The 11,273-nt window shown below is 39.6% G+C and overlaps 1 protein-coding gene across 1 annotated transcript in view; it reads right to left on the minus strand.

Annotated features, from left to right (window-relative positions):
• Window positions 1–11,273, minus strand: part of LOC123034300 (centromere protein P) — a 213,830-nt gene that overhangs the window by 179,439 nt on the left and 23,118 nt on the right. Inside the window, exon 6 of the mRNA XM_044451549.1 lies at window positions 4,701–4,797. Within this exon, the coding sequence (XP_044307484.1) occupies window positions 4,701–4,797 (97 nt within the window). The remainder of the gene's footprint in view (window positions 1–4,700; window positions 4,798–11,273) is intronic.

The raw sequence follows: 11,273 nt of genomic DNA on the forward strand, positions 1-11,273 counted from the left end.
TGGCTTAGTTCCATCACCTTAGATAAAGTCAAAACAGAAAGGGATTCAGTGACACTGACTTATTGATGCAAATTACTTGACACCAAACACACGTGAGAGTTCATGGCACTTAACATTACAAGTAATAGATTAATTTATTTGAGAACTAAATGTGCCTTGCTTAGATCAAGGTATAATGCTGAAGCAGGTGCATATTTATAGTCATTGACTTGGAATAACACTGAAGGTTCAAAGCACACAGACACCCAAATTCACAATACAAGATTCAAAACAGTTTCTTCATCCAAGATTTTAGAGGAGTCCAGTGGGAGTCCCAGGCAATAGAGACATATTCCCAAAGGGAGAATTTTGGTGCACAGGAGCACCAAAGCTGAACTGGTTACAGGGATACAGAAGTAAGTTACAACTTTGGTATCTTATATTGCTGGATTCCAACTGAACTAAGTCCAGGAGTCAGGAACTGAATAAGCAAAGAAGGAGTTTTGATCAGCAGAGCGTTTTTTCCCCTAGGGTCTCTATTGACAAGGGATCCTCACAGATCCTGGTGCAGGAGTCAGACTGATAATCATATCAGTGATCAGTTTAATGAAAGTTTCCAAGTTCGGATTTCTGTGGTTTACAATATAAGGCAAGGCCAAGAGTTACAACAACCCACTCAAGAAAACATTCTAGGCAACCAAAGACATGGGCTAAAGCTAGAAATTTCTACACAAACAGATCTGTCCAAACCATAGTTTCTACAGAATTTCTACTTTAGGTATGCCTAAGCAAACATCAGTTCAAGAGACAGGTTTAAACAAATAAGGGCCCATTTTTAATGGAGAGTCCAGACAGAATTGTCAGCAAGGAAAGACCAGAAAAACAGAGTCCTAAGACTTGTTACCATGAGGAGCTCCCCTCCACACGCAGTGTTGGGTTAGGGCGATTACAGAATTCATGCAGTCTAGGGTAGCAGATGGAGCAGAACAGAATTACAGAATCCTTGCTTAGCAAGAGATTCCAGCTCCGAGTTGTCATGATGCAAGAGTTCAAATAGGCTACCAAGAGTACGAACAAAGCAAACCCAAACAAGAATCTGGCAACCAAACATAACTGAAAACAAGACAGAATTCTAGGCCACAAAAGACATTGAGACCAGCAAGGTATCCTTGCCTGAGTATTAGCTTATAAGCAGTGGAGTGATTCCTAAAACTCATTAAGAACTGCTCTGCTTATATGGCAGAGTTATTCAAATATATGATAACTGTGGCCAAAGTCATAATTGCTTTAAAATGGAAAGCAGAAGAAAACCCAACTACTGAGGACCGGAAAAATAAGCTAGCAATAATGGCAAAATTGACTAATTATGTAAATAGAAAACCAGTCATTGAATTTAATAAGTAGAAATTGTACTACACAACTTACTTTTATAATGGAGATAACAGAAAAATCTATATATGAATGGAGTGGAATTTTTGAAACTATTGTTGGAGATTAACATTTAAACACCAGTAATGGGACAGTATATAAAAGCTTTACATACATACATACATTATTATAAGCAAGGAGGATTATATAAATGGAATAAAATTCTTGAAAATATTGTTAGAGATCAACTTTTCTACTGATGTTTTGTTGTTACAGTGAGTTAAGATTACTAGAACTATTTAAGTACAGCTAGATAATTGCAAACTAGAGTTAAAACTACCTTATAGGGAAAAGCAGAAGAAAATTTAATCACTGAAGACTGGAAGAATAACTTAGTTGACTATGCAATAATGGTAAGACTGACTAACCATGTAGAAATATAACCAGCCAAAGAGATTAATGATAAGAGGAAATCATATTACACATAACTTCTTTTTAATTGAGATAATAACAATGGAAAATATAGGTATAAAGGGAACAGTATTTTTTAGAAAATTGTTAGATTAGAACAATTTTCAATTAATTGTAACTTAAGTTCTTAAAAATGTGACTAAGGAGAAAGGATAGTAATTGCTGACTTACAGCAATTTTATTCTTTGTAACATTTAAGAACCCTTGGTGTTTCTGTTATTTATTTTGTATTTTTTTTTTAAATTTCCCATCATTAAACAATATTTTAATTTTAATTGTTTCAACAATTGAATCTGAAATAACCATTACTACATCGAACAAGAAGTATTAATGGTTATTAGTTCTGTTCTGGTCTTATGCTTAAATGATTATATCATTTATATCCTTCCTTTCTTCCATCCAAGAAACTCAGGATGCTTGACATCATTCTCCTCCTACTGCTCTCAATCAACTGCCCTGTGAGGCTGAGAGTCTGTGAGTGGCCCAAAGTCACTCAGTGAGCTCCATGACTCAGTGGGGCCTAGAACCTTCATCTCACGAGTCTCAGTCCCATGCTCTTAGCCACTGTGCCACCCTGCCTCCCATCTGAAGCAGATCTCAGTTTAGAAGCTACAATGACTTGGGCAATGACACCAGTCTGTCATCTCACCCCTTTCCCTTTTTCAGCTTCTCACAACTCTGTTCACAGCCAGCAGAAACTTTACTAGATCACAACCCTTCTACCATCCTATTTCCTCTAATAATCTCGTGATTCCTCACTCCTCCTACCGTAATTTAAAACATTCCACTTTTCACCCCTCAGATGATGATTCCAAGCAGAGATTGTCTGTTCAGGAATTCTCCATTGAACTTACAGGTGGGAAAGAATTACTAGACTCTGAACTTGTGAGAAGCAATTCAGATCTTTTTGGTAAAGAATCTGAGCTACCCTACCAATCCACCTAATACTTTTGACTCTGCATCATTAGAAAAGGTAAAGATAACCAGTGAATGCTATTCAGTGCCAAAGTAATGCCCTTTAAACTTGCTGCCTTTCACAAGAACCTGCACAGAAAATATGGAGTAGGCTTAGTACTGAGTGAGTTGGATTAACGGCTGCTCCTGCAAGTTCTCCTGGCATCTACAGCACCTACACCTGACTCGTGCTGGAGTCTCCCTACTCCAGCATGACTGCTTTCTGGTCCAGGTCAGTTTCCTTAGAACCTGCTTGTTACAAACCTGCAGCCTGGCTGGGAAAAGAAAGACAACCCTCTATGCCTTAAAATGCTTAAATCAAAATCACTGCTCTTTCCTCTTCCATTTTATATCATTAAAATATGTAATAAAGACAAACAATTGTAGGTTCCTGTATGGTAATACCCAGGGGATCTCTGGACCTCAAGCAGACAGAGCTATGCATGTTGCTGTCTGAGTGACTTGCTCGCTATAAACGTTCTTTCTAATAAATGCTGTTGGCCATTACCAATTAAGGAGTTTCCACTGTGATTTGAATCATTATCTCAAAGCGCAGTTGTACCTGATGTGCTAAGAATGATTAACCAGGGTTAATCAAAGTGAAGCTACCTACAGAGGTAGCATTACCTCTATAGGAGCCCAAATTTGAACTCACAATGGGAAGCATGTACATCATTGAGGAAAGTCAGTAATATCTGGTATCGAAAGGCATATGATTATTTTCGCTAAATGTTTCTATAAATATTCTAAAACCATGAAAGAGAACCAGAAGTACCACTTAAATTTGAAATGCTCACCTATACTTTAACCAATAAATTGTCAAAAGATGATGGGAAGGAGATCACTAAAAAATTTCCTGAATTGTGGGATAGTCACTATTGATCACAGAGATCAATTCTATCCTCCCTGAAACACCATCCCAGGGATGGCAGGATAGTTTGGATTTTGCCCTCCAAGATCAGAGACTGCAGAAATGAGAGCTGACACTCTGAATCCACTGTCCCACCCCCTCACAGCCAGCACGGAGAGAACCACTCCAGCTGCTTCTCCAGGGTTGGAAACCTGACCTTGGAGAAGAGGAAAAGGATGTGGAGAGGCAGAAACTGGAGAAGCCAGGAAACAATTTAGTGATTAGAGTGCTGGATTGTGGACATGGGAGACCTAAACACTACTTGGCCATGAAGCTCACTGGGTGACTTTGGGCCAGTTACTTACTCTAAGCCTAACCTGTCTCATGGGGTTGTTGTGAGGACAAAATGGAGCTGGGCAAGTTCCCTTGGATTCCTCACAAGAGGAAATAAGGCAGGATATAAATGCAATGTTATAATAATAGTCCTGATTTTCTTTCAGTCTGCTTACTCCCCCTCTGAAGACCTTTCACTATAGTGAAAAAACAAAGACCACCTCCAAACAAAGACCAAAAAAGCAAAGATCATCTCCAGTGCAACACCTGCCCTGCCAGCTTCAGCCCAGCAGGCATCAAATGCTCACCCAGCCCTCCTGTGCTACCTTACTGCTACTGTAGCTGAGATAAAGCCACTCTGTGCTCTTTGAATCAATTCTGGCAGATGATTTTTTTTAAAAAATGCACTTAGAATAATGACATTTTATACAGGTTTATGCCTTGTATGCTAATGAAAACTGAAAGGTACCATTCTTTATGCAAGACAGTAACAAAATATGCTATAATTTTAAGGCACTGGAACCTGTACAAACAGCATGGAACCTAATAAGCATACATATATTGCCAGTTTCCTGATTATGCACATGAATCAATGTTACCAAAAACATTCTTGGTACTATATCCTGACAACATATCCTCTAACAAGAAACAAACAAGAAACATGCAATTCTTATTTTCTAACATAATGAATTACTTTTGTAGCAAGAGGGCTTAATATAAGAATGTAATGGTTCAAAAACACTACCTTGAAGTAGGTCCAAGTGTGTTTCCGATGTTCACACCATTCAGAGAAGCGGGAAAGGCTCCTGAAGAACAGCAAGAGATCCCCGCTCTCTTCCACTCTAGAATACAATGTAATTTGTAAGAAATATTGTGCTTTCTCCTACAGACTTATTATATAACTTTTTTCTAGATATTTTTATAGTTTCCCTATAGTAAATCATCCAGCTAAAAGTTGTTCAAATTTACTCTCGGTACAGAAATGTTTTCACATCATTACTTTATTGAACAATATAATCCACACTTGTTTCTCTCTTCTGTTTAGAGCTATTTGTTGTTATTGTATTTAAGACTAATTGTTGTTAACATGTCCCAAGAGGCTTAGACCCAATTTGCACTTAATGCAAAACCATCTTTGACAAGGTTACTAACCAGGCTCAGTAAACACCATTTAGGGCCAGCAGACCAATATTGTAAAACACAATTTGAAGTAGCTTCGTACAGTATTCATAGCAGTAGTACTATCATTAATTTCTATCAAACATGGTGCTCAAGACCGTTTTAAATCTTGTCCTATTATGTCCAAATCTGGTATCCTGTTCTGCCTTGTTTCATGTTCATCCCAGCTGCCACTTAGCAACAGAGAAATAAGGGAAGAACACTGAATATAAGACTGTTCACACAGATTACAGACTCTTGCTGGCATTTCTGCAGACCTCACCCATCATCCTGAGTCTCCCTGACAAAAGTTCCCGATACCAAACTCCTCACTGTCAGGTTCTCAGCAGCGGCCATGAGAGGGGCAAGGGGAAGATGTGAAGAGACTCCACAGCATTTTTACACCTTTCTAGTGAGGCATATATGTCAAGAACACACATTTATTTATTTATTATATTTACATCCCACCTTTCTTTCTTCCAAGGAACTCAGAGAGACTTACACAATTCTCCTCCTCCTTCCAATCTACCACCCTGTCAGGTACATTAGCTGAGAAACTATGACTGGCCCAATGATGTGAGGGGCAGGGGCGGGGGAGAAAGGGCAACACATCCACAGCAGACTAAGCAAATTATAATTTGCTTGAACTAGGTCCTAGCTTGTTCAGCACATCATAGGTAAAGTAACTAGTCTTTATGTTATATTTTAAATGCTCTTAACATCTTACTTTTCCTGTGCTGTCGCACATGCCCTGCCAAGTCTTTTTGAAGGAGGAAAAAACCCCAGTGGAACTGACTGCTCGAGAACTTTTTTAAAAACAGAAAAAACATCTATGAGGGAAGGAGAGAAACCATCACTGCATAGCATCTCAACCAAAGGGGGAAAAAAGGACAAAGGGGGAAAAAAGGAAAAAGATAAACGTACATTAAACAACTCAAAGACAGCACAATTAACAAATGCCATCACCCATAAATTTTATCAGGCTCTTCAAGGGGAATGGCATCATCCTCCAAAAAAATTACAAGGAGAGGAAAGGCTTGCCAATTGCAAACATTCCCAAGCTGGCCTACTAGGCTATCAGGAAAGAAGTCAGGTGCCTATGGAAGAAAAATGCCTAAGTACACTATAGAAGTCTGTATTAGACAACATCTCAGAGGAAAAGAGCATCCCATTGGGATGAAGGAAAGGGGCATCTCCATTGGGACTTTACACTATTTCTGTTTAACATCACAACCCCTCCACTACCACCGCAGCCAAACACACTGTATTTCAGATAGTCTTTCCTAGCCACTTTAACATTCACATGAAAATTGGAGAAGGCGAGAAGAGACGCTTTGGGGGAATCTGGTGAATGACTCTGCACAGTGTGGAAACAGATGGCAAAGTACTGAGAACTAAAGCAAGGTATGGAATATGCTGAGTTTCCTCACTGGGCTTTAACAAGCTACTGAAGTTATAAGGGAAAGAAAGCAGACAACAGGCAAAAAGTGAGATGTTCATGTGTCACTGTGGCAGAAACGTCCAAACATATCTTAGCAATGGACCTAAAAACAAAATAGAGTTTTAGAAGGGCTTCAGAAAAATAGCTGTAAAGCAGGCTTGATGAGCAGAACATAGATCTCCAGAAGTCAAGACTTCCAACTCCCTGAATTCTTGATAATCACCCATGCCACCTGGTGCTTCTAGGAGGTTCTTATATGTATATTTACAGCATTATAATCCTACTGTTCAGTTAAAAAGGGCTTCAGGTTATCTGGAGAGCTACATTCTTTCCCACCTCTAATCTAAAGGACAAGGGAAAGAATATTATTAATTGGATTTGCCAATGCCTGTGGGAAAGAGAAAGAAAGATCATAAGGGGGGAGCTCCTGAAAAGGAACTAAGGTGTAAAAATAACAGGTTAAGTGTGTTAAGACATGTGAAAAAGATGGAGCTGGATGGCTGTACCACATTAGGGACTCAGGTGAACATTACTGGACTTTTAAGCTCTGAGTCCAGGTGGAGGAGTAGGTATTCTTCTTTCCCTAGCCAGTATAACTAATAATAATACCTCAATTGGAAATGGAAATGCAGGAAGACTTTGAATCAGTCCCTTTGCCACAGTCAGTTCATTGCCTGCTGAAGTTTAACATACAAGAGCTTTCCTTCTCTGCAACACTGAGGAACCTATTAAAATAGTCCACCCAAAGGATAATAGAGCCAAATGGATTTCAGAGGCCTCTGAGGTGGTTTCTGGCTGAGATGTTTGATTTTCCTGTGGACTACAGAAATGCCTCTGAGAGTTAACAATTAATCTTGAGTGCCCTCTCCAGAGGAGAACTTATACTGTTTTGTGGGTTTTTTTCCAAGACTAAAAGGAATGAAACAAAACAGAAGACAATGGTGGATGGGAAAAGTCTCCTAGTCAGGGCAATCAAACATTGGTGTGTGCCTATGGTCAAAAATATTTATAGGTAGTGACACCAGCAAAGAAACACTACCTTGCTGCTTTTATTGAATCCTTTATGTGCCACCTACTAGCGTTTTTAAAGTTGTCTGGGGCTTATTACATACTGGCCCTAAGGACACAGTTGGACTCTCTGAGACCTAGGCACTTCTTGGATAAAATCTCTTAGATCTGCCAGGAATTAGACTCTAGATGAATCTAATGAGATACTCAGAGTACAGCCATATCCAGTTTCTTGTAAGTCTTTCAACTGATACTGTTCAAGGACATTGATAGGTCTTTGGGAAAGGTCTTTGTGTGACTACCTCTGTTTGGGATCCTTGTCCCTCTTGGCTTATAAAAGTGGCAGAAAAAGAAAGCCAGCTGGACTGGGGAGGTGATTAATGCCTCCTTGTGAGAGGGAGTGGGCCTGAATTGCCTGAAAGACACTGGTGAAACTATTCCTGAAGAAATCATTCCTGAACTTGGAAAACCTTAATAACCTTAGGAAGCTGGCAAATGTCCCTTTCCTGAGTAAGGTCCTTGGGTGGATGCTTGCAACCAACTCCAGACACTCTTGGAACTAGCTAGTAACCACTTGCCCCTATTTCCTGGATCTGGGTTAGGGTTCAGGCCATTTTTTGACATGAAAACCTGCTTGATTGTCCTATATCAGGACATAGGCAAGGGGAGTGTGACCTTGCTGATCCTCTTTGATTACTCACTGGCTTTTGATACTACCAACCACAGAATCTTCCTGGGACAACTGTCTGAGTGGGAGTGGTACTAGATTGCAGCAGTTTCATTTCTACTTGGATGGACAGCTCCAAATTATGGTGCTTGGGGAATACTGGCCAGCCCCATGGTTTCTCTGCAGAAGTCGATTTTCTCCCCCATGTTATACAACATCTGCATAAATCATTTTGTGGAGCCATCCAGCATTTTGGAGTGTGTTGCCATCAGTGGCATGCAGTTCTATTTCAACAAGTGAAATAGATGGCTAAACTGGCCCCTCAGTCTTGCAATGGATGGATGGCTAAACAAACCGAAACACAATATAAACAAGACTAAGTTGTTAATTTTGGTCCTCCTGACAAGATAAAGGGTGCTCAACCTGTTCTGAATGGGGTTATACTCCCCCCGTGAAAAAGCAGGTTCATACCTTGGGGTGGGGGGTTGTCTGGAGCCACTTTTATCATTTGAAGCTCAGGTAGCCTCACTGGCAAAGAGTGCATTCTACCAACTTTGGCTGGTGGCACTATCTGGACAGGGATAACCCAGCTTCCGTTATCTATGCTCTGGTGACCTCCAAGTTAGGTTATTGCAATGTTCTCTATGCAGGACTGCCTTGGAAGACTGTTCAGAAGTTGCAGCTAGAACAGATTGTTGCAGCTAGACTGATTAACAGGGACGAGAAGGTCCAAACATAGAAGACCAATCTGGCTGGCTTGCAACGGCTGCCTGTATGCTTTCAAGCCAGATTCAGGATGCTTGTCTTGACCTATAGAGCCCTACATGGTTTAGCACCACACTATAGTATGGAGCACCTCTTCTGGCATGAACTTGTCTATGCACTAGACTCATAGTCAAAGGCCCTCCTCCAGAGCCTCCTCCAAGGGAGGTTTAGAAGCTGGTAACAAGGAAGAGAGCCTTCTTGGTGGTAGCACCCTAATTATGGAATGATCTCCCCTATATGGCCTATCTGTTGCCAACATTATTGCTTTTTCAGCATCTGGTAAGACCTCCTCTCAGACATTTGCCAGGACCTTCCCTCCTTCCTTCCAATTGATACATAGATCCTCTATGCACTGCCTACTTATATGTATACTTTTCATGTAAATAGTTGTATAATTTATTTTTATAATGTTAACCCCCACAGAGAGGTTTCATTACAGGGCAGTGTAGAAATGTAATAAATGGAATGAAAAGAAAATGAAAATATTTTGTAACACTTGTGGAAAATAAAGCTCAACACTGATCTATCAAGTTTTCTCTTCTTTGGTGGTTGTTGGGGGCAAGGGATACCATAAACTGATCTAGTTAAACAAGGGAAGTCCATCACTCTCAAAAGAAATAAATCCTTAACAGAATAGCCCAATTTTAAGACTGATCATTTCTGTAAGACATCATAAGTTTTCACATATGTTAAAAAAACCCCTCTCTTGTGAACTACAAATGAAGGATGATGTTTTTCTACTTTTGTAAAACAATTTTTCCATGTTTACAAAACTGAACAAACACATTTTTAAAAAATTGCTGCTTACTACTTTAACTCTCTTTTAAAAATAAAGTTTTGATAATACCAAAGTACTAGTATGATTTTGCACACACACAGAAAAACAAGCTCCATGTTTAACCTTGTCCCCATCCCACCCCCATCCTAATATCTTATAATACATAATTGAATCCAGATGTGGTGTAACTAGTTTTTGGCACCCTGCTGGTAGACTCAAATATCAGCTGACTAGTTGACAAAACTCAAGTTCAAACATTTCACAGCATACCAAAAAAGTGACTTCATGAATTATTATACAATGAATGAGTCTATCTTGCTCATGCAAGGAACCCAAGGTGGCTTTCAAGGTTTACCTCCTCTCCGTGTTTATCCTCACAACAACCACTTTGTAAGGTAGGTTAAGCTAAAAATCTGGGACTGGCCCAAAGCCAACCAGTGAGTTTCATGACTGAGTGGGGACTACAACCCAGACCTCCTGAATCCCAGTCCAGCACTTCCACTACATCACACCATTCTTCTTTAGCACATGAATGACACACACACACACACACACACATACACATATATGTGGTAACATATACCAATTCAGAAAAGGTTGGAGGAATTAATATAATTCCTTATGTTGCCCTTTTTTTACACCATTACACACAGACATCTTTCTCATAAACATGATCTATTTCAGATAGTTCTTCTTCCCAAAGCATGAAAGTGAAGGACCATTCAGATCCTTTGCAGGAAAGCCAATATGCCACCAGAATGGGCCTGGTTTATTCTACGTTCACCTTCTCATGTCTCCACACATCGTCCCATCTAGACATCCGTGTTCAGTACTCCCAACAGGAATTCTGCTTTGTTTTCCACTAATGGTGCTTTCACTATGTAGAAGACAATAATAGCTTCACGGAGGCTCTGTCTAACACTTCAAATCCAATCCCATCAACAGCAAACAGTCCCTTTAGATCCTAGAAATCCCAACTGTCTTCTCCTCTCAAAATATTCTTTAACACTGTATTCCAGCTGATGTTTGAGAAAAGGGACTTCACTCCCTCTAGACCCCCTGTCTCCCTCACCCATCCTTGCCTTGTCCTGCTTCTTCCATACCATTTTCCAGCCCAGCTAGTACTTATTGGAACCTGCAGATCTCTAATCAAGATTTAAATAAAAGCACAGAATAATTAGGTTCAGAAGTCTGCAGTATTATCAATTCTATATAACCTTGCTTGCAGCAAAGTAACAGCAAACATTTATTTATTTATAAGCTCATACTTTATATTTCTTTCCTCTTAAAGTACATAGTCCTTTGTCTTAAAGAAATAGCTACTACTGAATTGCTGCACTGAACCCTCATGCCAATTAAGATACTTAGGGGTGAAAAAATGGAGCCCTTAGTTGATTAAAACTACCTAATAAAATATCTACAATTTTGGTTAACATAAAAGTATTTCTAAATATATGTATTTCTAGCCATTCCAGAATACACATATTAATTTCTGACTCAC

This window comes from Varanus komodoensis, unplaced genomic scaffold (assembly GCF_004798865.1).
Source record: "Varanus komodoensis strain SLA01 unplaced genomic scaffold, ASM479886v1 scaffold6_2, whole genome shotgun sequence".
Lineage (NCBI taxonomy): Eukaryota > Metazoa > Chordata > Lepidosauria > Squamata > Varanidae > Varanus > Varanus komodoensis.